The sequence below is a fragment of the Musca domestica genome, unplaced genomic scaffold, assembly GCF_030504385.1.
Source record: "Musca domestica strain aabys unplaced genomic scaffold, Musca_domestica.polishedcontigs.V.1.1 17, whole genome shotgun sequence".
In the NCBI taxonomy this organism is placed as follows: domain Eukaryota; kingdom Metazoa; phylum Arthropoda; class Insecta; order Diptera; family Muscidae; genus Musca; species Musca domestica.
Genome location: NW_026712230.1, coordinates 9,727,567 through 9,753,420, shown reverse-complemented (window position 1 = coordinate 9,753,420; position 25,854 = coordinate 9,727,567). Strand labels below are relative to the sequence as shown.

General features: G+C 36.7%; 2 protein-coding genes across 5 annotated transcripts in view; both read left to right on the top strand.

Annotated features, from left to right (window-relative positions):
• Positions 1 to 842: 842 nt before the first annotated feature.
• Positions 843 to 10,373, top strand: LOC101894432 (mRNA export factor GLE1). Its single transcript, XM_020036681.2, has 7 exons — positions 843 to 1,101; positions 1,161 to 1,213; positions 1,999 to 2,175; positions 2,235 to 2,537; positions 2,611 to 2,704; positions 9,979 to 10,107; positions 10,165 to 10,373. Exons 1-7 carry the CDS (start codon positions 1,036 to 1,038, stop codon positions 10,321 to 10,323), a joined length of 981 nt encoding a protein of 326 aa, XP_019892240.2. The 5' UTR covers positions 843 to 1,035; the 3' UTR covers positions 10,324 to 10,373.
• Positions 10,374 to 14,725: 4,352 nt separating this feature from the next.
• The window catches only part of LOC131801631 (cyclin-dependent kinase 4-like), a 28,595-nt gene continuing 17,466 nt past the window's right edge, over positions 14,726 to 25,854 (top strand). Inside the window, exons 1-2 of one of the 4 annotated variants that reach the window (XM_059120488.1) lie at positions 14,726 to 14,958; positions 21,029 to 21,521. In XM_059120488.1, coding sequence (XP_058976471.1) covers positions 21,401 to 21,521 — 121 coding nt within the window. In that variant the 5' untranslated portion in view covers positions 14,726 to 14,958; positions 21,029 to 21,400. Of the gene's footprint in view, positions 15,152 to 21,028; positions 21,522 to 25,854 lie in introns of all 4 variants that reach the window. The other 3 variants (XM_059120487.1, XM_059120485.1, XM_059120489.1) reach the window with 3 other exon arrangements.

Sequence of the window (25,854 nt, the reverse complement as noted above, 5' to 3'; positions counted from 1 at the left end):
TTTTTTTTTTAAATTTAAAGAACCAAACGACCAATAAACGGTGATTTTTTATATATTTTTTAAGGTATAAACTGAACACAAAAACTTTGGTTTTTATACTACTATTTAAAGGACCAAACGTTCTATCATTGTTAATTTCTCTATGCCAAGTTTTTTTTTCCTACTATCAAGTAACAATTTCGTACATGATTTATATCTCTGCTGCTTTGATTTTTTCTAGTCTGTTTGCAATAGCTCTGCCACACCCCGTTGTCAACATAAATTCATAATTTTCAATATGTCTACACTAATTTCGCTCCAGTACAAAACCAGTGAATTACAACTTTTTAACGATCCCCATGTTCTTGGCTACAGATTTCCATTAGCTCTCTAGGTGACAAAACATATGCCAAACAGACAGACCGACTAACAACAGCCACAACATCGATATTCATATTTAGACCTTCGGGCTAAATGTAATTTGTTAACTTGTCTTTCGTGTCAACCGAAACACAGTCGAATCATGTTTTATGCAAATTACCAATGCACAGGCCAAGAGAAGGATTCCGGCTCGAATCGATGAGTAAAAGATGAGGTGGGTTGGCCGGTTGGTTGGTAGATATGCGCCAGCTGGTAGTGGTGATGGTGGCAACCGAACAAGAACTAAATTAATATTAATTTGTTTGACCAGAAGGCAACGCCATCTCTGAAGGCATGGCAACATAGAAATGGGTGTTGGAGGGGAAATTTATTTTTGTTAACAATTTTGTGTCATAAGTCTTTTGTCTGTTTTGCACTAACATTTTATCTCATGGTTTAAAAAGGAGGATTCAAGTAATCTAATCGAAATGGAAAATAAATTTGGCCACCAAAGGGAATCCAATTTTTTTGAAAGTGCCACACATTTCCATATTCGATGTGGGAAACTTCTGTTGTCATGACCACCTGTTACCAGCTGCAGCCCAGCAACGGCCACATGAAACTATGGAGCAGGCACAAACAATATTACTTTATGCCTTTAAGTTTCACCAAGAAGTGTCAACAAGTTAGTTCAAAATGGAAGTTATTGAGTTTTTACAGAAAACGGATTACAAAAATCTGCATAATTTCATTGGATTTAAGGTATTTTTAATAATCAAACTATTTGATAAAAATCCAATTGAAAAAATTCCTTTTTTAAGGTGAAACAAAAGCTCCAGGACTATAAATTGGATTTACAGGAGCGGCAAGTAAGGTAAGAGAAAGTATAGCACCCACAGGAATTTTAATTTGGATTATGAAGAATAATTCTCAGATCTTAAGATATTGCCAGAAGTGCTTAACGTCTTCTTCTTAGAAGAGCTTATGTTATTTTTCTTGGAAGAGCTTAAGGTCTTCTTCATAGAAGAGCATAAGAGTTCTTCTTAGATGGGACTAAGGTCTTCTTCATAGAAGAGCTTTAGGTCCTCTTCTTGGAAGAGCTTAAGGTCTTCTTCTTGGAAGAGCTTAAGGTCTTCTTCTTGGAAGAGCTTAAGGTCTTCTTCTTGGATAAACTTAAGGTCTTCTTCATAGAAGTGCTTATGGTCTTCTTCGTAGAAGAGCTTAAGGTCTTCTTCGTAGAAGAGCTTAAGGTCTTCTTCGTAGAAGAGCTTAAGGTCTTCTTCGTAGAAGAGCTTAAGGTCTTCTTCGTAGAAGAGCTTAAGGTCTTCTTCGTAGAAGAGCTTATGGTCTTCTTCGTAGAAGAGCTTAAGGCCTTCTTCGTAGAAGAGCTTAAGGCCTTCTTCGTAGAAGAGCTTAAGGCCTTCTTCGTAGAAGAGCTTAAGGTCTTCTTCGTAGAAGAGCTTAACGTCTTCTTCTTGGAAGAGCTTAACGTCTTCTTCTTGGAAGAGCTTAAGGTCTTCTTCTTGGAAGAGCTTAAGGTCTTCTTCTTAGAAGAGCTTAAGGTCTTCTTTATAGAAGAGGTCTTCTTCGTAGAAAAGCTTAAGTTGTTATTCGCCTTTCTTAAATAAAGATTAAGATTGTAAAAATTTTCCCATCAAGGCTTCGAAACATTCTGAATTTTGAATCATTACAACAAAACGAAGAACTCCTGTTCCTGGCCAAAGAACGTGTGGAGTCAGCAAAACAACAACGATTGGATTGGATCAATACAAAATGTATAGAGAGACAACAAGCTGAGGAAGAACTTTTGAAACTTAAGAACCGACAACGGGAATTGTAAGTTTCAGATTCGATTCAAATTTAAAAAAAATTCATTAAATTTCTCCCTCCCTAAGAGAAAACTGTGAGGAATATCGTCTTTGCCAGAGTCAACAAATCCTTGTTGAAACTAAGCAGGCGCAGCTAGAACAAATTGCCGAAAAGAAAGCCCTCATGTCGCGAGAGAGACAAATCGAACAGAACTGGTTGCAGGTTATGGAAAATGTACGCCAAGAGAGGGAATTTCAAGAGGCTTACGAGAAGAAATTACGCAAAGTAATTGAGGGATTAAATCAACAAAAGAATGTTGCTCTCTTGGAAGCTAAGAAGAAAATGGCACAGAATGAAAGTGAAACTTTAAAGAAATTCTATGCTGAGGAGTGAGTAAATGGGGGGCGATCCGAAAATACGATTTGAAGAAATGGAATTAATTTATGTATCTTGATTTTCCAGCGATATGCGAGCCCTTACCTTGGACGAGAAAAGTAAGACACAACAAAAACTCGAAGAGATGTACAAAAAAATGCAACAACATCAATGGTTAAAGGTAAGTTGGGATGTTGTAAAGAGACGTCTCAAAACAGGCAAAACTTAAATAGAGTTCTCTTTAACATATTTTTGCTAGACAAGTTTGGGGGGATGAATGCCTATTTCTAAGTCCCACATTAGTTCGGACAAGAAGACTACTTTTGACAACAATTTTACAATAAACTAAGCAGTGTGTACACTATTGCAATTTGACTCTCTTTATATTTCATACATAATGTATTTTAACAGCAAACTTATTTGTTAAGGTGAGACGACAAAAGCAGATTGAAGTCTTCGCATGGCATATTTTGTGACATACGGTAGATCCAAGCGAAACTCGTACAGCTAAAGAAAAAAAATATTTTTCCTATAACTTCCAAAAATCAAAATTTAAACAAGTTAAAAAGCAGTAAATTCGGCCGGGCCGAACTTTGAATGCCCTCCACGAATTTGGAACGAATTTGGAGATACAATCCTTAAACAACTTGTCATTACGATTTTCAAATTCGAAACTTGAATTAAATGGTGAATAATGTAGCAAAAATCATCATAATCATTCTGCCATAGGCTGTAGCATTCATTACGAACTTCAAATACACGTCTCAAACAATTTCGGTGAATATTGTACCTAAACTCGTCAAAATACCGAATATAGGGAGGTACTGGTATGTGGGACTTACACGAACACAATTTTCTGTCACAGACTGTAGTTCCCATTCCTAACTCTAAATACGTAATTTGAATAATGTGAATAATGACTCTACAATCATCAAAATACTGAATATGGGAAGGTACCGTTATATGGGGACTATACGAAGACGTGGACCTACACAGATAATTTTCTGTCTTAGGCTGTAGTATCCATTACGAAGTTCAAATACCAAATTGTAAACAATTCCGGTTAATAATGTCGCTAAAATCATCAAAATACCGAATATCGGGAGGTACCGTTATATGGGGGCTATATGAAAACGTGGACCAACATGGCCCTTTTACGAACTTAACCTGCTTACTGGAAAAATAAACATGTGTGCAAAATTTTAGCCTTCTATCTCAATTCGTTCGAAAGATAGCGTGATTACAATAGACAGACGGACAGACAGACAGACAGACGGACATGGCTAAATGAACTTATATTTTTACGCTGATCAAGAATATATATACTTTGTTGGGTCTGACATGAGTATTTCAAACGGAATGACAAAGTTAATATACCCTCCATAGTATGGTGGAGGGTATAAAAACCAACCAACTTCAGACTGCTGCCATTTTTAAGCCACTCGTCCGAGAGCTGTTTAAAATATTCCAGTGACAGCTCGTTATATTATTTACAAGCCTACAAAAACATTTTGGTGAGAAAAAAAAAATTCGTAATGGAATTCAAAGTTGTTATCGTTAGAGCACTCCAGCATTTAAATGTGAATAAATATTTTGTGTCTAGTACCATCGCTCGTTGCCGTGATACTGGTAGCGTAGCCCGACGTCAAGGAAGTGGACGGTAGACAAATAATAAAAGAAAACCATAAGGTTTCGTTCTCTAAATTTCGAATAATAGCAACTTAAACTAATTTGCTCATTTCCAATTTATTGGTTGATGTTGCACGTAAATGGTCTTCCTAGATCTGGAACCAATATTTCCCAAAGACCCATAATCTCTCAGAAGTGGCAAAAGATTAACATTTATTATTGGTTTTTGACTGAAACGCATCTATATGAGATACACCCATTTGACTATATTCTTCAACTAAATCAGCGTTAACGAAATAGTCAGAAGTGCGTCTTTCCTGTATTAGTGAATTCTCCAAAAAGTCACTGGAATGGACATTTTCGTATTTTGTCTACAAAAGTTGGCAAACTCCTTTACACATTGAATATTTTTGGGTGGCCATCCAAAACTGCTTGGCTTTTGCAATGTACGGTAACCCCCATTCAAAAGTGCGTGAGGATCGGTCGATAATTACGACCTGCTGACAATTTTGCAGTTTTTTGGTCCATTTCAACCTCTAAATATATGGCGATCATCTCCAAAAAGAGTAGGCATCTATTCTGACCCTAATCTTATCTCCATGCAAAATTTCGTAAGGATCGGGCCATAAATGCGATCCGTATATGATATCCTGATATCCTAACTACTTAGTTTTGTTAGCTGTAGGAATATTACCAAATGTTTAATTCAAAATAATTCAAAATTAAAATATGCCAAAAATATGACAAAATTGAAAAAATATGAGAAAATTTACAAAATCAATATTTTCATCTTTAGAGAGATATTTTTATGCGATTTTTTAGACGTTTTTTCTTTTCTGCCAAGAGGCCATTCTGAATTAATGAGAACTGTCGAAATCAGTTCAGCCGTTCTCGCCATAAAAGAGATCTTTCAAGCATATCTTCTTTGATAGACAAATATGTCGCACATATTTTGCTATATATCCGATTTGTTGGATGTTAACATCAATGTAAAGATCAGAAGTAACCCTGTCATGGCTTTGTGATTTAGCCGGGATTTAAAATATTCGCGGTTTAATGAAAAATTTCGATTTTTTTCAATACAAAAGATATGGTCTATTTTACTCGCTAAATATAATCCGATGACCACCCAAATTGGCTTCTTCCCCGCCCTAAACTCTAGCTACATGCGAAATTCGTCGATTGGTCTATAATTGCGACCTGTATAGCTACTGCAAAATCCGACATTTTTTCAGTATTTGGTCCATTTCAACCCCTAAACATTTGGCGATCATCTCCAAAAGAAATAGGGTTCTATTCTGACATTAACCCCTCCTACATTTTAAATTTCGTAAAGATCGGACCATAATTGCGACCTGTAGAGTGATTACAAATTAACATGGACAGACGGACAGACGGGCAGACGGACGGACGGACGGACGGACATACATAGCTAGATCGACTCAGCTCGGCGAGCTAGGAAGATCCATATATACTTTCCTATATGGGAAATCAATATTTCGAGGTGTTACATAAATTCTGGCCCAATCAAACTTATAATACCCCCAACACATAGTGTTGTAGGGTATAAATAGACCCAAAAGAGCTTAAGAGTTGCTTCGCTTTGCCGAAAGTGGTGAACTGCAGAATTTGGTTTTCTCCGATGAGAGAACATTCGTTGTCCAGCAGTTTGTAGACAAACAAAATGATCGTGTTTACTTGCCAAAGAGGTCAGCTGAAAGTGTGCACCTTCGGTTGGCTACCAGAACTCAAGCACCGGCCATGGTGTGAGCCGCCATAACAGCCGATGGTCGCTCTCCGCTCGTATTAATCGACCGTGGCATCAGAATAAATGGCGAATATTATCGCGAAAATATTTTTAGCCACAGACCTTGGACATTCCAACAGGACTCAGCACAATGGCACTCAGCACGCGCCACTCAAGAATGGTTACAAAATAAGGTTCCTCGCTTCATTTCCTGAGCACAATGGCCACCAAAAGCTCCGTTCGACTATTGTGCCTGGAGTATTTTGGAAAGCAAGGTTGGCACCCAAAATACCAAAAGTGTCAATCACCTCAAGCAAGCGCTTCGCCGGGAATGGGCCAAAATACCGCAAAACTACATTCAGACAGCGTGTGAAGGTTTCATTGGCCGTTTGAAGGCCATAATTCGTGCCAAAGGCCACCGAGAGAGCTCCATAAATTCTCTATGGAGTTTATGTCTGGACTCTGGCCTGGTGTATCCATCACGTGGGGACAATTATATAACAGCCATGAACGCACTTTATAAGCCTTGTGTTTCGAATCATTGTCATGATTAAAATAATAATCTCCGCCAAAGCCAAGCTTTTCGTGGCAAATTGTCTTTTCAAATATTGCAATAAAATGCAATACACCAGGTCCAGAGGCTGAAAATTAATCCCACACCATCACTGACCCACCACCGTGCTTCACTGCAGGCTTCATATTTTTGCCAAGGAGCATTTCATTTGCCTTTCTCCATACATAAGGTCTGCTATCTAAACCAAAAAGGTTGAATTTGCTCTCGTCCGTGAACAGCACATTCTTCCAAAATGAGAGATATTTTGATATGTGGTCCTTGGTAAATCGAAATCTTTCTTCTTTATTTCCATTGTAATTCGACTTATGCAGTATAGTTCTTATTGTTTGAGGGCAACATAATTTCCCCAAATTCTTTTCAGCCATTTTCGCAATATTCTTTTTGATCTGCTGTAAAGTATACTTCTCATCACTCAAGGTAAATATTTTATAATTTGCCGTTTTTAACTTATTTTCTACACATTCATCTGTTTTGAACCGTTTTATGATATACTGAACTGTAGATCGGCTTCTATTAACAATCTCAGATATCTCACTTAGCTATTTATGGTTTTTGTAATGTTTAATTACTAAATTTCTCACTTCAACAGTGGTTTGTTTCCGTTGTCTGTCCATTTTTTATTTTTTTTGATATTTACGTCAGTATATTACACAACACTGGGAAATTTGCGATAAATTAGCTTTTAGGGATAGTGCGAGATTTCTTAAATAAACTGACGCGTTGAATAGTTTGTCTGAGTACAACGATTTACTCTCGCATTTTTTTGATTTTCGATTCCCCTACATTTTGTTGTTGTATATTAAATAAATCTCTTTTTACTCATTAGAGTCATTTTCGAATCGCTTTTCGATCACATAATTGAGTTAATCATTTTTCGATTACCAAAAGGACTCAAGAAGACTCACCAAAGTGATTTTTTCAAAAACAATCTTCCAAATACTAGCTGGGAGGGATCTTCTTAATACAGTCAACATTAAATAAGTTAAGAAAATGTGGTGAGCAGACCTTCGAATTAGAAATAAATAATTTAGATTTTTCAATTGCTGCATGTGTTATGGTGCATCATGTTTGCTTTCCATATGACGTCCTCCTCAGATATATGGTGGTATGGTCTATAGGCATGTGTACAGTTGGTATCTATCTCTCTCTCATTTACACTTAGTGCTAAGTTCGGATAAGTCATATTATCATAAGTAATTCTTAAAAAAATAAATTTTTATTAAATAAATTTTGTGTCTTACAAATGCTCATCAAAGATAGACGTGGTGTCTATAGAAATAACTGATCCGGGTTTACAGTTCTTTAATTATTTATTTGTTATTTTTCTATTGTTCTTTTATTCAAATATTAACTTAAGACTAAACTATAAAACGAAAATATGAAGAGCTTACAATTGAGAATAGAAATATATAAATTGGAAAATAACAGTTATTTTAAATATTTTAACATAACAACAAAACAAGGTGAGTGTGATAAGGATAGTGAAGTTAAATGAGAAAGTGATTAATTAAAATGGGAGAGAGGGGTGTAAAAATTTTGAATTCTTGAAACTATTTGTGACCATACATGCTAATGCTAATTCTATCATTAAGCAGGCCATCCACAGGCGAATCTGTTCGACGAACTGTTCAAATTTCATTTGCCCACCAACGAGTGCGAACATGCTCGCGAACATCATTTAAAAACAATTTTTATCGAGTAAACATGTCATCAGACAGCGACCGCGACACAGTCATTGCCTTGATGGCAATACATGTTTGTTTGGAAGAAAAAAAATAAGGAGGTAGTTAAAAAAAAGAAAACACAGCATATGGATGAAAGAATGGTATGCAAAGCAAAATGATGTTCGGCGAACACTGCCACCCACTATGTCAAATGTTCGTGCGAACACAGAAAAGATTGAAACGTTTTAATTTTTGGCGAACAAAACGACGTACACAAAATTCACTAACACCAACAAAAAATTCACTAACACCAACGATGTAAACAACACATGTTCGTCGAACAAATTCACCTGTTGATGGCCTGCTTTACTCTCGCTCTTCCATTTATGTACATTTATTGGAATATTTTTGTCTAAATATGAAAATAATAGTTGTTTATGGTAATGCCAACGCTAATCGAAAATATTAAATTTTGGCACGATTATAGCGTTGGTTAGAGGCTACGGCAATATTGTATGTCACGTCTAATTGAACCTTTAATTCTGTTGAATTGTGACAAATTTTGCACATAGGGTAAGTGTACCAGTAGTCGGCACTTTTAGGCTTTTCAAGAAAAATAAAGTTGTTCAGATTCCATATTTTGTTTAGGTTTCGAAATAATAAACAACAATTGAATTTGTTTTTATTAAATTGACAAAATTTGCAATTTTACCAAAAAAGTAGTTTTTTGCCAGTAGTCGGCACCATTTTCCAATGCTCGGCATGTATATTTGCCAGTAGTCGGCATATGCTATTTCATTAAAAAAAATATTATTTTGTATATTTCAAATAGTATAAAACAATGCTGTAATACTAATTCACAGTTTATTTAACTAATTTCGTTTTTAAATAGTGTTTTATTTAATTATCATTATAAACCAAATATAGGTAGAAAATCAAGAATAGTATGGATTATCAATTAAAATAAAATTAGATTAAACAAAAAAGTACCTTTCTTACATTTGGAATTTGTGAATTGATCTTTTTCCTTTAGATAACCAAGATTTTTTTTAAATGCCACCGCTATCTAAAACGTCAAATAGCTGATTTCAAAATAAAACCTACTTAATTTAGAAAAATTAGTCAAAAAGCACAAATAAAAGCAACTGCCGACTCAAAAATATTTTTTTTTATTTTAGTAGTTTTTGGATTATTTTTTAATACTTTTCTCAAGTTTTGGTGAAATAGGTCAAAAATGATATTTTTCTAGTAATTGGCACCCCCTGCCGACTACTGGCAAATCTCTTTTTTTCTGTTCCAAATGTCGGCATTAAATAATATAAGAGAAAAATGATTGATTATGTATGTTTTTTAAGTTATAAAATGATCTTTAGACTGTTATTTACTATTATAAAATATTTCTGATTCCAAAAGTATTAAATTTAATTTACTTAAATCGATTATTAAGTTGACGCCACCACTAATTTCTTCTTTACAAACAAGCACTATCGCACGCGTTGTAAGGCACTCACTGACGAAAACCGTTATTCTCTCGTAATAAATGATAGGAGCTCATTGTTTTTTACAGAAAGAGAGCAAAGAACACTGTTGACGTTTTTTTTGCAATTATTTCATTATTTGGTCAATTCCGTTTTTAGTTATTTAAGTTTAAATTTCAAAACTGCCGACTACTGGGATATGCCGAACTTAGGCGCACTTACCCTATTTGTTTTTTTTTCCTTTCAAGATTTTCTGGGTCAATCACTTATCTCTGAGACATTTTGAAGCCCATTTTGACATCAAATGACAGGTGTTGCAAAGAGTAACAATTATTTCTCTCTCTCTCTCTACTTTTCTTTTAGTCTCAAATCACAAACAATCAGCTACGTAACACTGCCCAAGAGCAGAACAACTTCGAAGAGGATTTCATTTTTCGAACTCGAGAAGATCAGCAAATCTGTCAAGAATTGGATGAATCTCATAGACAAAAGGTATTGAAAATCAAAATCTTTGTTTTAAATTCATATAAAATTATATTTTTTTTCAAGGTTCGCAATAACGAATGGTATAAATTGTACATGGAACATTGTGCCAAAGAGAAAGATGAAAAGAAGAAACTAATAGCGGAACTTGATCAAAGGTACCTGAATACGGGCTGTATTCTTCAGCAGAAACCCAAGCAACCTTACGGAAAAGTTTGTCGCTGACCATATTTTGTAAAATATTTGTTTAAAGAGGAAATAAATGTTCGATATCAAGCACCAAAGAATAAGAATATCCAAAGATCTCATAAACGAGTGTTACATATTCTTAAGGATAAAAGGGCTTTTTGGTTTAGTTATTATTTTTTTTCTTGTTGTCGTTGTTGTAGCAGCTTATACTGCTGTGTTCGTTCTGTCTCCTCTCAATCGGGTTCTGCTTCTAAGTCCAGTCTCAAAAAGGATACAGCCTGTACGGGTTGGGTCCACAACGGAAATCGGAGTTTGTTAAGAAGGTTTGTCTGGGCAGGGTAATAGGTGCAGCGTGTCATGTGGACCTGTGTCACAAGCTGGGCAGGCTGTGCCACTGCGTAGCACTAACGTTCACTGACCGCACCAGAGGCGCATAATGAGTAGTAATGACTTCTAAGATCTTGGAGTAGTTAGTGGTCGGAATTACAACACCATCGACCTGTACATTCAAAGATAGCCTCATCTCCGCAGTCCATGTGGTGAAAAGTGTGCGGCTGACATGTGTGGAAATGACATGTTCAACTGTCGTTGTGCTATGCAATTTTCGGAATCCGTGTTGATGATAAGCTACTGGGAAACCTCTCTTAAAGCCTCAAGCGTCTTTGCTACTGGTGACAAAAGTGATATCGGCCAGGCATCGGGAACTATAAGGGTAGCTAACGACAGCTTGAGGGATTTGGTAAGATACTCAACTCTTGATTCATCTGGTTGCTTCAACATCACCATAAAGATTCCGTCAGGACTACGCTTTGGATGACTTTGCGCTTCTGATGACATGTGCAACATCATCCAACGTAAATTGTGGTGGTACCTCCTCGGCTGGAACAGGTCATACATGGCGTAGGATCCTCCTCTTAGTACTATCACTCTCGGGGTGATCTGTAATTTCGGATCTGTCACTTCTACGCCGTTAAATGAGACAGATATCCGATCATCCTTTTCCCAGGGTTCGAGAGCGGCTTAACACTTGCCCACAACTTACTCGATTCGGTATTGATGCTGCATGCTTCAGAAGTTCTAGCTCGTTTTCCGCTTATGCTCACCGACTAACCTCTTTCCCTCCAGAGTAAGATTCCTGACTCGGGGATTATTAGCATTTGTACGGAAAAACTCAACTCCCTCATTTGCTAATCCCGCTTCTCCTGCTGGAAAATTTGGCCTTATTTCAGGTATTCGCCAAGCATGTGTATAGCGAGCGGCTGCCGCTCTGATAATATCCTGGAAACACATATCTGCTACCAGAACATCAGGGCAGTTTCCTGAAGCGGCGATTGGTATATTCTTTGAATTCTTGCCAATTGGCTTTCCCATGGCGAAGGAAAGTGCGACGGTGGGCGCGTCCTCATTCACTGTGCAAAACGTTTAGCAATCGATTTGCTCAGCCGGCGCCATGCCTCTCTGGTCATTACCAAGGACGGAATGCCATAATTCATGATGGACATTGAAATCCCCTAGCACCAGACGGTTATTGCCTACTGACATTGGGCATATAACGTGGGGGCGGAATGTACACGTTAAGCACCTCTACCTCGGCGGTTCCACACTTGACCGCTGCCGACGATGTGGACGGCGAAGATGAAGACTCACTGGCGTCTACATTGGCGCAACAGGAAGCAATGTAGTCCCTATCGCTGAACTCCTGTATCCGGTTTAAGCCGGATATGATCTCGATCCCGGCTCGGACCAAGAGAATACGAAGCAAACATTTCAGGTAATGTTGCTCTGACATCAGAAAAATAGACGAACATGTATTTGCTAGGTAACTTTTGTCATATTTCAAATGCGAAACTTAAAAAAATCGGTGAATAATGTAGCTAAAATCATCAAAATACCGAATATCGGGAGGTACAGTTATATGGGGGCTATACGAAGACGTGGACCTGCACAGACAATTTTCTGTCATAGGCTGAAGTATCCACTACGAACATCAAGTACCAAAATTCTGATGAATAATGTCGCTAAAATCAACAAAATACCAAATATCGGGAGGTACAGTTATATGGTGGCTATAGGAAGACGTGAACCTGCACAGACAATTTTCTGTCACAGTCTGAGGTACCTATTAGGAACTTCAAACACAAAATGGTCAAAATACCAAATATAGGGAAGTACTGATATATGGGGCCTATATAACATCAAAATACCGAATGTTGGGAGGTACCATTGTATGGAGGTTATACGAAGACCTGGACCTGCAAAGGCAATTTTGTGTCATAAGCTTTAATATCTATTAGGAACTTCAAAAACCACATTTGAAACAATGCCGGTGAATAATGGCGGTATCATCAGAAACCGAATATCAGGAGGTGCCATTATATGGGGGCTATACGAAGGCGTTACACCGCACCAAAAATAAAAAAGACCCAAAAGAATTTGGTTTTCTCCGATGAGAAAACATTTCAGCAGTTTGTAAACAAACAATGGTTACAAAATGAGGTTCCTCGCTTCATTTCCAGCGCACAATGGCCACCAAAAACCCCGGATACCAATCCGTTGTGTCTGGAGTATTTTGGAAAGCAAGGTTGGCACAAAAAATAACAAAGTGTCGATCACCTCAAGCAAGCAACCGCAGAGCAACATTCGGGCAGCGTGTGACGGTTTCATTGGCCATAATTCGTGCCAAAGGTGACCAATTCGAACAAATCTAAAGGTATTATAAAATTTGATGCTATTTCCGACAATTATTGCTTTCATTCAATAAAATTTCGTGGTGTTACAAACGGAATGACAAATTTAATATACCCTCCATGCTATGGTCGAGAGTGTAGAAAATTGTCAAAAACTCTCTCTGTTTTAGAAATTTTACGACATCCAGTAACAATGTTCAAAAATCGTTGTCATTGGGATTGCACACATTTTATTTATTACTTTTTACCCACAAATCTTATTTGAAACTAACGGATTTGTTGTCTGAGGTTCCCTCATTCTCTGGTCTTTCTTCGATTGCTTGTGAAACAATCGACCATATGATGGATATTTACGTTATCAAATGAGGAAAATGCAACCCTGCACACCGGATACTCCTTGATGGACGCAATAAATAATGGGAGAATATTATTTTCCAACTTCCATGTCAGAGGGGACATTATTTCGTTTGAAACCAACGGATTTGTTTTCTGAGGTTCCCTCATTCTCTGGTCTTTCTTCTATTATTAGTCAAACAAACGACCATATGATGGATATTTACGTTATCAATGGGGGAAATGCAACCCTGCACTGCGGATATTCGTTGATGGAAGCAAAAAATAATAATTCAAATTTCCTTGTCAGTGGGGACTATATGATGGATATTTACTTTATCAATAGTGGGAAATGCAACCCTGCACTGCGGATGATCGTTGATGGACACAATTAATAATGGGAAAATATTATTTCGCAATTTCCTTATCAGTGGGAACGTTATTTCCTAACAGTTTTAGTTAAGTTTATAACCTATTATTTTGCTGTGAAGGAAATTCCTCTGATAGCTTAGCAAAGCCACAATGGTGGAAAAAAAATCCCACAATGATTAAAACAAAAACTTCCATTGGTTCGATGAGGGGAATGGGTGAATGATTGGGATTTTTGGTTAATTCCTAAACATGGTGTAGGTTCTTTTCAATGATTTAAGTTGGGTTATAAACCTTGGAAAGTAAAAAGGAAAATACACCTTTGGGTATTTTTTGTCCATGCAAAAACTTGGGGAATTATTTTTCGCCCCATTTCTTGGGTAATTTTGGGTATTTTATACATAAATCCCCATGTTTTAGCATAGATCCGCACCTTTGGTGGCTGGGGTGGTGTTGTTAACTGATTTGGTGAGTTTGGGTTTAATATTTTCCCGTATACTCTCCTCTTTTTCCTTGGTATTTTATTTCCAGACACACAAACCAGTGGTGTGGTGTGTTTATAACATGAGTTGCCCCTCAATTTGTTGGGTTATAACAAACTCATCTATGTGTGGTGAGGATGAGAGTTGGGATTTTTCTCTTCCATCTGTAAGGTGGCTAGTTCCCCTTCCAGGTCAAACCACAAGCGAATTGTTAATGCCCAGCCATACTAATGTTACATAGTTTGGTTTTGTCTGATGTTCATTTGATTGTTTTTTCCTTTGTTTGAAGGAGGATCTTGTCATGCATGTGTGTGTGTGTGTTTATGTCCCTATGTGTTGTATTGTTTTTGTGTGTGCTGTGCAGACACAGGTCTGCCTGTCTTTGCAAAGTGAGCTGTTGTGTTTTTGTTTGTTTTGTCTGAGTGAAACACACACCAACTGCGAGAGAGTCGGACGGCCGTCGCCGCCGTCACAACAATGTGTGAGTGAGCTTGCTGGTTTTAAGGTAGTTTGTTTGTTGCTGTTTGTTTTTGTGACAGTTGAGTTATTTCTGGCATCTGGCATTTCCTTTCAGTGTCTTATTCGGGCCTCGAGCTCTATCAATCGTCATTTACTGACTGTTTAGTTATTTTCTGAACACAAATTTCTTTTCATATTTTTTGATAGAAGAAATATAATTCAATAAATAAAGAAGAAAATAATAGCAATAAGACTAGAGTGTGAGTGCGTGCGTGTGCGTGTGTGTGTGCTAATGATAGCAAGCAAACGAAAAAAGAAATTGACAAAAATTGTGAATTTTGGTGCGTGGTGTGGTCGGCGGTGGCCTCAAAATGATACAAAATAAAAAATAATGTGGAACACATAATCGTTGAGAACAGGCCAGCGAACAACAGCAAGAAGCAGAAAAAAATAAAATATACTAAAAAGTGCTATTGTTATTGGAATTTTGTTATTTTTTTAGCTCATATTGAATACATTTATTTAGTGGAATAGGTATATTTTTTTATTATTGTTGTAACTTCAGCTGGCGTCGTCTACATTTTTTTAATCTTTAATGTGTGTGTGAGTTGGTGAAGTGGTAGAACACTAAACAAGCATATTTGTTTAACTTTACATAAAAAACCAAATCAATTGACCTGGCATGAGCCTCAGGAAAACAACCCAGCACAACACCTTGACAGCAACAGGTTGTTCCTGATCTTGCTTCATTCTGGAATCAAAATTCAAAATAAACAGTATCATCTAGTTATTTATATGTCTACACCGCTGCCGCATGTTGCTTTCTGTCCCAATAGTGCCAGGGCATGTCAGCAGTTCCAATGCTTTATTCCCCATCAATGTGCTTCTGATTGTCATGACAATCAACCCAACGACCGTCATCCAGCAAATAAACAAAAACTCTAGCATTTGCAAGAACGAAACAACCAAAAAATAACAAAAAAAAAAACGGTAAAACGTGTTTCATTCTTACACCACACACAGAGAACAGCCGGTTATCAGTTTTACGTTGTTTCTCCTACTCTCATATTCTCTTCTCCTTCTCAGTTGTTTTAGCAGCTCTTTTAACACATTTAATGCTCTTTGGGTCCCCCCTTACTAGTTTGGTTGGTTTGTCAACATGTGTTTGTGGCTGTGCAAAAACCCATGTTCACGAAGAACAGCAACAGTGTTGTGTGTGTGTTTTGTTTTGCACAGCAAATGTCAAATGCTGCATGCAGCAAATAGACACACAATGGCGGCGCACCGTGACGTTTATAAATAAACATAGCAGCAGACCAAAAGCATTCATGTCGCTGCTGCCGTTGCAGCCAACGTTTTATGCAAAAACAAAACTTTAAATTTGATGCATGATTTCCTCCTGTCCACACTACTGATTCAACCCCCTATCGTGTGGTTAGTGGCCATAGTCGAATTTATCATTTTCTTATTATTTAATTTGATAACAACAACAACAAAAATAAACCAACATTTTATAACAATTTCACACGGAATAAGAAGAACCAAAAGTAAACTAAACTATTTTAGATAATAAAATATTTTTAAAGATGACCAAACAAATAATGATAATGATCATCAACATCATAATCATTCATAAAGAGATCATTAACCTTTGTTTGGTTGTTAGTTGTGTTCTCTCTCGCTCTCCCTCTCTCTCTCTCTCTCTCTCTCTTACATATTAATGAACTTGAATGTTTGCTTACTGGCGCAAGAGACTGTAGTATGTATATGTACATGAAAACCGGAAATATGCTCTAAAAGTCAAATCTTAGACACTATTAACATCTTAACATATGGTTCCATGTTGACCCATTTTCTATGTTCTTAGAAATGGAATGACAATATACCCGGCAACCCGAAATTGCAATGGTGTTGCCATACCTTATGATACCTTGTCATTCCCAGGGGAATTTTGTCACACAAGCATTTGGAATGGAAGGTTGGGGCTTGTGTTTAAAACTGATTGAAACAACAACATTTTTTGGGGTTATGCTTAACCGATGCTTATCCGGTGACACCTGAAAATTGTAGAAGTTTTTATTTCTGTTGTAATTTTGTGCCTAATTTATGTCAATTTGAAATTTATCCTCATTAAATTTTTTGGCAAACAATGTCGAGAATTAGACTAACGTAGAGAATTTTATGCCATAAACCGTAAAATCTTAAAAAACAATTTGAAAAATATGAACTTTTTAGAGTGTAAATCAATATGTGACATTCTGTATTTATGTTATTGCCACGAAGAAAACGTTGGAAGTCTCATGTCCGTCCGTCTGATACAAAAATACATGGATTTTTGTGAACAAAATGCAGGTCGCATTTATTATCACATTAAGATGAAATTTTCCAAACAATATTTGTTTAGCCCAAGGACCAACTCAATTGAAATTGGTCAGAATCGGTTCAAATTTAGATATAGCTCCCATATATATCTTCAATCGATTTCAGGTTAATTGTGCACCTAATGACCAATATCAGTTCAGAATTTTGGCACATCCGACCGAATTTAGTCTAGGAGCAAATACATCAAAATTTGGTGAAAATCGGTTCTGATATAGCTATAGCTCCCATATATATGTTTCATCCAATTTGGAGTTTTGAGTCCCTCACATTCGTTATATGCACTCCACAAGAATGATATTTGGTACCGGACATCAGATACTGCTCGAAAATACCTCTATCAATTTTCATCGAGATCGGTTCAGATTAGGATCTAGCTATATATTTTTATCCGATATCAGATTTATTGTGGACCAAATGGCTAAAATGAGTCCAAATGGACTCAGTTTTGATAGTTACGACTGAATTCGTCCTAGAAGCAAGTACATTAAATCTTGTGAAATTCTGTTCAGATATAGCTATAGCTCCCATATATATGTTTCATCCAATTTGTGTTTCAGTCCCTCACATTCGTAATATGCATTCGACTGATATTTTGTACCAGATATCTTATAGAGCTCGGAAATCCTCTGCCAAATTTTATCAATATTAGTTCAGATTTGGATATAGCTCCCATATATATCTTCAACCGATTTCGGGTCAATTGTGCTCCTAATGGCCAATATCTGTCAAAAATTCCTAAATTATGATCTTCTTCTAATAAATTATTTTGTTACGGGAGCTCTACTAAATGTGCATAGTGGTGTAGGGTATCATATAGTCGGCCCCGCCCGTCTTGACCTTTCCTTACTGGCTTTTAGTAAGGAAATGTGTCAGAACATTATTATTTTTTCTAAGAATTCATAGCGCAATCGTAAAAGCCGGTAGTGTTGGCTTCCCTCCTCATTATGTATGTGATTGCCTGTTTTCATTGATAAGTGTATCATTTTGTTGCTATTTTTTGAAAGAACACATTTGTATGACACACTATTCAAGATCCTCATTTATTGGTCAATGCATGTTATGACGATAGGTTTGAGTCTGACCGACATGACGAGACATCGAGCATTTGGTTGGATGTCACGTACTGGTATGCGTTTGATAAAACAGGGCACAATATGACGAGCGTTTTCTCTCCATGGCATAAATAGAGAAATATGTCGCATTTGCAGCCCTTTATTAGACAGTCCCACTACTGATGTCTACTGCCTTCTATGACCAAAAATTGCTTAAATAGTTTATAATTGTATCTACCGATAATCGGATTTTTCACAATTTTAGCCACATTTTTCACAAGAATTGTTGTAAATTTGGTATTTCGTGTTGACACTAGCTACTATCTTCTTTGATAGAATATTATCTTTATAGGGTATTCGGCATTTGGAAGATTTATGCCATATATTTCGACGGATTTGTTTCAAACTTGGTATTTGGAGTTTCGTAATGGTACCACTTTCTATGACTGAACATATCCTGTATAGATCCACTTTTCGATGTTACGATATCACCCCATATTCGATATTTTGATAATTTTTGCTAAATTTTTCAATGGAATTATACCAAACATAGTATTTACAAATAATTATAATAAACAGAAAATTGGACTTGACGCCTTAAAAAATCTCAATTGTTTTGAAGCAGTCAAACGAGATTCCCTTTCATGAGATGACTGTGGTGGTATGGGGATTGTGCTATGTTCCATACTAACGATATTGTTGTGAAGAGAAAAAGTAGATTCTTGAACTTTTGAATTTACTTCAAAAATTTAACATTTTCTCCAATCCGCTAAAAATGATTTTTCTAACCCAAAATTCAACTAATATATGTTTACATTGGAACTTTTTAGTACGCTGAAAAAGTACCATAAGGCCGATTTTGAGTTTATTTAAAATGCGTTGCATACTTTTTGGCTGGCATTGGCGATTTTAAAAAGTCGAATTTTTATTGTCAAAGTTGATTAATCCAAGGTCAGGTCACGTATATCTATTCCAAAACCTGAACTTAGATACCGTTTTTCATAAATAGTTTTAGTATTTTAAATAACCAAAATATGGGAATGCAGAATATTTGCGAGAAGCTGCTGGACGATAGTATGCACGAAACTTATTTAACATATAATTAAAGAAATTAATAACACTTCGCCACACCAAAAAATAATTTTTAAGTCCCACCACCCCTCTTCCAAATATTTTGAAATTTTCGGCTATATATAGTTTCAATATGTACAGGATGAAAATGTAAACCCTCGAATGAGTGGTCTTTTTGTAGGGTATATTAAGTTTATCATTCCGTTTATAACACCTCGAAATAAACATTTTAGACCCCACAAAGTATATATATTCTTGACCAGCATAAAATGCAATGTCGATTTAGCGACGTCCGTCCGTCTGTGGAAATTATTCTAGCTTCCGAAGAAAATGAAGTAGATTGATAAAATTTTACTCAAATGTATATTGTGTCTGCAGGCCATGTAGTGTTGGGCAATATAGGTCCCCGTATAACGGTACCTCCCGATATTCTGTATTTTGATGATTTTAGCCACATTATTCGCCGGGATTGTTTCAAATTTGGTATTTGGAGTTCGTAGTAGATACTACAGCCTAAGACCGAAAATTGTCTGTGCAGGTACACGTCTTCATATAACCCCCATATTACGGTACCTCCCGATATTCGGTACTTTGCTGATTTTAGCGACATTATTCACCGGAATTGTTTCAAATTTGGTATTTGAATTTCGTAATGGATACCACACCCTATAGCAGGAGATTGTCTGTGCAGGTTCACGTCTTTATATAGCCCCTATATAACGGTACCTCCCGATATTCGGTATTTTGACGATTTTTGCCACATATTTCCACTGATTTGTCTAAAAATTGGTATTTGTATTTGGTCATAATGGGTTCTAGCTCCGGTAGCGAAACATTGTATGTATAGGTCCACATTTTTATATAACCACCATATAACGGTACCTCCTGATATTCTGCATTTTGATGAGTTTTTCATGGATTTGTTTAAAAATTGGTATTTCTAGGCCATAATTAGTTCTAGCTTTGGTGGCGAAACATTGTATGTGTAGGTCCACTTTTTTGTTAGCCCCCATATAACGGTACCTTCCAATATTTTGACGATTTTTGTCGCTTTTTTCCACGGATTTTTCTAAAAATTGGTATTTGTAGTTCGAAATGGGTTCTAGCTCCGGTGGCGAAACATGTTATGTATAGGTCCACGGTTTGGTATAGCCCATATATAACGGTACCTCCCGATAGTCGGAGTTTTTATGATTTTTGCCAAAATTTTTCCACGGATTTGGCCAAAAAATGGTATTTGTGATTCCTAATGGGTTCCAGCTCCTACGGCAAAACTTTGAAAATTTAACTTTAAGATGTGGAGGAGGTTCCCGCTTTGTCTCCCATGCAACGGACTCACCCACTTTATGGTTTTTTTTTAAGTCTAACAGCCTTATCAAAACGGTCTTACAGGTATTTTTAGTTTAAAGTGGATCAGGTGTGAATTCAGATACTTTTATATAAAAATGTCTTCTTTATTCAAAGTTAAGAGTTCGGTCCGGCCGAACTTAATGTTTGTTTTTACTTTTTTTTTGAAGGAAACAAAAATTTAGCCTTTCCCATCGTTTAGCTTGGCTTTTTTTTACCTCTTCTTTAAACCACCAGTTTTAGCCACCTCTTTTGCAAGTTCTCTAACACTTTTTTCTTCATAACGTTTATCTAGTTAAACTATTATTGGCAGCCTTAAAGCATGAAAGCATTAGTAGAGCAAATGGGAAATGGGAAGCAAAGCAAGAAAAACCAAACAAAACTAAGGCAGAAAGCAAAATGTTGGAAATTTGTTTTTGTTTTTATTGTGATTTAGTTTTATGATTTTGGTTGTTTTGTTTCCTCCTACCATTCGGCATTCCTCATACACACATTGACGTCGCCAGAAAGTGATTAACGAATAACAATAATAATTGTACGATTTATGTTTTTGTTATAGAAAAACAGCACTTAAGAATTACAAAATACTTAACGACCAGGGAAAATATTGTGAAATAAGAAAATAATAAAAAATAAAACCAAAAAAGATAACATTCTCTAAAAATTCTCTCGGTGTTGTAAACTGCGTGTTTCAATTCCCATGTCGTCCAAGTGATATTTACTCCTCATACATGTCGTGTCGTTTGAAAAGAAATGCACAGAGAGTGAAATCGTCAATGAGTAGTAGCTGACTCAAAATCTCAGGTGAAGAGAAGAAGAAGAAAAACAATTCATCACACCCCAATAAAATTCCATTGACAAATTCTCCACAAAACGAAGCACTTTATAATCCGCCATTCATCGGTGCCGAACGGAAATTGAAATAAAAAAGATGACCTCCAAACACCATCACATAAAGGCCCATCAGCCGCAACATCAATCAGCAACACAGCAGCAGACATTTAACGATGGTGACCCATTCAATTACGAAGAGCTCAATGTCATCGGAACAGGTGAGTAATGCTGGACCAAATTTTAAAGTGTCACAATTTCTTTTTGAGTCTGACCACAGAGGCAAATGTCAGAAATACACATGTACATATATTGTATGTTTTCCTAAGTTTGGATGTTTTTCTGCTTTATAGAAGATCGTGTTCTAATAAAAAAAGTTTTTTTTTTCAAAAAAGGTGTTTAGGGTATTTCATTAAGATTTCCCATAAAATTGCTTTCGGAGAGAAGACTGAAAGGAAGACCTCAATTCCTATAAAGGTCTTTTCAGATATTCTTAAAAAGCCTTTAAGGTTTTTTTTGCTGTAATTAAGATATTAAGGGCCAATCGTAAAATGTATAACATTTTCTGACATGAGGGTTAATTTTGCGCCACTTTGTATATAGCCTTAAATATCTTCCCATAGAAGATCTTATGGTCTTTCAATGGAAGGTCTTTACGTTCTCCCCATTGAAGGCCTTACAGGCTTTCGTATAGACCTTCCTATTTAAAGGCTTCGTATTTATGGCCTTAAAGTCTTCACATAGAATGCATTTATACTCTTCCTATAGGAAAGGGTTCCTATAGAAGGTCTTTGTGGTCTTCGTTAAGAAGATTTTTAATGTATTTCTATAACAGGTCTTTAAGGTGTTCCTAGAAGGCCTGTAATGACTTTGTATAGAAGACTATAGGGCCTTCTATACAAATACCTTTAAGTGTTCCTTTAGAAGGCTTTTCAGGTCTTGCTATAGAAGACCTTCTTCGTCTACAAGTTCTTTGTGGAGAATTCCTTCACATTTTTCGTATAAATGGCCTTATAGGTATTAATAAAGAACGGGTTTAAGGGCATCTTATAGAAGACAATAGGCGCTTCGTAGAAAATTTAGTTAAGGGCTTCCTAGAGAAGTCCTTGAGGGGCTTCCTAGAGAAGATCTTTATGAGCTTCTTCAAGAAGATTCAGGGCTTTGTAGTGAAGGTCTCTAAGCCCTTTGGATCTTTAAGGGTTTCGAAGGATGGTGTGAAGACGAAAAAAATGGAAGACCTTTTGGAGTTTCTCAGGTTAGGGTTTTGTATAGAAAGCCCGTAATGTCTTTTGATTCTTCTCAACCGTCTTCTTGCTCGTTAGCTTCACAATCAAAATTCATATAAATACTTAAAAGCTGACATCATTTTTACTTTCTTGCTATTTTTTTTTTTTTCGTTAAAAATTCCCACGTCGATTTGGCTAAGCCATAACAACGTTGAAAAAAGTGGATGTGCCGTCAATTGAATGAAAGTAAAAACCAGACACACAGATTTAAAAGATACAAAATTAAGAAATAAAAATTAAAAAAAAAGTTAAGCAAATATAAAACACCTGCCGAATATATTGAATCATTGCGATCCAAATGTACTATGGATAGACTAGGGTTATTTTAGTGAACAGTGAGTGAGCCAGGTGAACTAAAGTGGATCAGGTGATCTAAAGTGAGTCAGTGAGGTGAACTAATGTAGTAAACTAAAGAGATCAAGGAGAGCTATACCGAGCCGGGTAAACTAAAGTGGGCCAGGTGAACTGAGGTGAGCCAGGTGAACTATACTGACTCACTATTGTGAACTTTGGTGAGTCTTGTAATCTGTAGCTGTACTAATCGTAGTGATTAAGGTTACATATAGTGCACCAGGTGAACTATTGTGAGACAGGTCAACTTTTGTGAGCCAAGTGATCTATGGTGAACCAGGTCAACTTTTGTGAGCCAGGTCAACTATAGTGTGTGTATAGGTGAGCCAGTTGAGCTGCAGTGTGTCATGTGAACTATAGTGAGCCAGGGGAGCTATATTGAGCCAGGTGGACTATAATGTGCCAGGTGAACTATGGTGAGTCAGGTGAACAATAGTGAGTCAGGTGAACAATAGTGAGCCAGGTGAACCATAGTAAGTCAGGTGAACTATGTTGAGCCAGATGAACTATAGTGAGCCACGTGAACTATAGTGAGCCATGTGAACTAAAGTGAGCCATGTGAACTATAGTGAGCCATGTGAACTATAGTGAGCCATGTGAACTATAGTGAGCCATGTGAACTATAGTGAGCCATGTGAACTATAGTGAGCCATGTGAACTATAGTGAGCCATGTGAACTATGGAGAGCCAGGTGAATAGTAGTGTGTCATGGAACTATAGTGAGTCAGGGAGACTACATTAAGCCCGTTATGATATAGTGAGCCAGTTGAGCTATAGTGAGTCAGGTGAACTATAGTGAGCCAGGTGAACTATAGAGATCCTGGTGACATATAAAGAGCCTGGAGAACTATCGTCAGCCAAGTGAACTATAGAGACCATGAATATGAATGCTTGTTCTATTCAGGATTCTAACAAGCCAATTTTTAGTCTTTTATAGGCTATATACAAAAAGATTTAAACCATCCAGTATTACTTGTATAAACACAATTATTCGAATGTTATCTAATTGTATTTCAATTTGCATATTTCCTACAGACACTCCAGTAAGTCCACTCATGAGACTACACACATGCGAACCTCTCAATAATTATATAATTAAAATTGAAAATACTCTGTTTTCAGTTATAAAAATTGTTGACTTTTACGATCTTCTGAACCTGCGCAACAGCCTTACTAAACTTGTGCTATTACTGCCGCACTTTGGACATTAACATTATATACTGATTATGTGTTTTTTTTTTTGTTATTTTTGACATCCCCTTGACCTATCCCAATAGACGCACAGCAAATCGCTGTCTCTCGCCCTGTTATGTAGTGACTCAGTTAGTCTGGATCTGTCGTTCTTCCGGTGTTGATTTGTTGTTGTTCTGTTTGTATTTTTTGTTTTCTTGAATATTAATTAGCAAAACGTTAGCATAGTCGTCAGAGCGCATCTCACTTATTTATTATTCTACAGCAATTCAATGATCTGATCCCCACTCTGTGACGATTGTTGCCGTTATGACATTTTGTCTTTGCTGCTGCTGGACCACTCTCGCTCACCGCTCATTCATTCATGAATTGAAATGTAAATGTTTATCGAAAAACGAATCTCCATATTTAGATGCGTAGCCAACCCTGTGATCATCAAGTGTTTCAATTTTTGGGCATACATTAGATTTTTTTTTAAAAAAATATTATTTTTTTTTTTTTTTTGTAAATTTATCTTGGATAGTTGAAATGTACTTGACGATGTGTCGGCTAGCTGGCATAGTTTTGTGGAACAATCCTCAAAAAACAGATATTTTTTGATACAACTTGAAAAATAGATCATAGGAGCTACAGTCGGCAATTCGAACTATTGTGAATCAAGTGAAATATTGAGAACCAGTTGAACTGATGTAAATAAGTTACACTCAAATGTTTAAAGCTTAAACGCCTAGGTGAAATATGGTGATCTGGGAATATGGTAAAACAGATAGTTTAGAGGAGGCAAAAATTCAACCAGTAGGCAATACATAGATTTTGGCTACTTGTTCCACTTTTTTGTAAACATGGCGATAACAGTTCTCTTGATATTATGAGCCAGTTAAACTTTATTGAATCAGGTTGTCCATCCGGCCAAACTCTGATAAAAAGCAATTTAGGTTATTTATTGGGGTCAGGTAACTGATGAAGGGTGAATGAGGTAAAAAAGTGTAACAAGTGAGCCATCTGAACTATAGCGACACGGGTGAACTCTTACATAGTGAGCCACTTAATCTTTAATAATTTCCGCAAAATATGGTGAACTAGGAGAAAACTACTGAGACAGGAGCACAATATTACATTATACAAGCCACAAAAATCACCGACATTGATATACAGGGTAAGATAAAAAAAACTGCAACAAAGTCAAACGCCATAACTTTGATATATTTTATTTAAATTTTATTGAATGAAAGCAAAAAATGTCAGAAATAGCATCAAATTTTAGAATAAGTTTAGATTTGTTCGAATTGGTCACCTATGGCACGAATTATGGCCATCAAACAGCAAATAAAACCGTCACACACTGCCCGAATGTTGCTCTGCGGTATTTTGGTCCATTCCCTGCGAAACGCTTGCTTGAGGAGATCGACACTTTAGCATTTTTTAGTGCCAACCTTGCTTTCCAAAATACTCCAGACACAATAGTCCAACGGATTAGTATCCGGAGATTTTGGTAGCCATTGTGCGCTGGAAATGAAGCGATGAACCTCATTTTGTGCTGCTGAGTCCTGTTGTAATGTCCAAGGTCTTCGGCCAATATGTTTGCGTGCTCCTCCAGAATATTTTCGCGATAATATTCGGCATTTATTCTGATGCCACGGTCGATTAATACGAGCGGAGAGCGACCATCGGTTGTTATGGCGACCCACACCATCACCATGGCCGGCGCTTGAGTTCTGGTGGCCAA

What these genes read in the sequence shown, in the direction of transcription:
- LOC101894432 (XM_020036681.2), top strand. Translation starts at nt 1,036, where the DNA reads ATGGAAGTTATTGAGTTTTTACAGAAAACGGATTACAAAAATCTGCAT. An exon ending in TTACAGGAGCGGCAAGTAAG is followed by an intron (nt 1,214 to 1,998) that starts GTAAGAGAAAGT and finishes TTTCCCATCAAG; the next exon opens with GCTTCGAAACATTCTGAATT. An exon ending in AAGAAATTCTATGCTGAGGA is followed by an intron (nt 2,538 to 2,610) that starts GTGAGTAAATGG and finishes TTGATTTTCCAG; the next exon opens with CGATATGCGAGCCCTTACCT.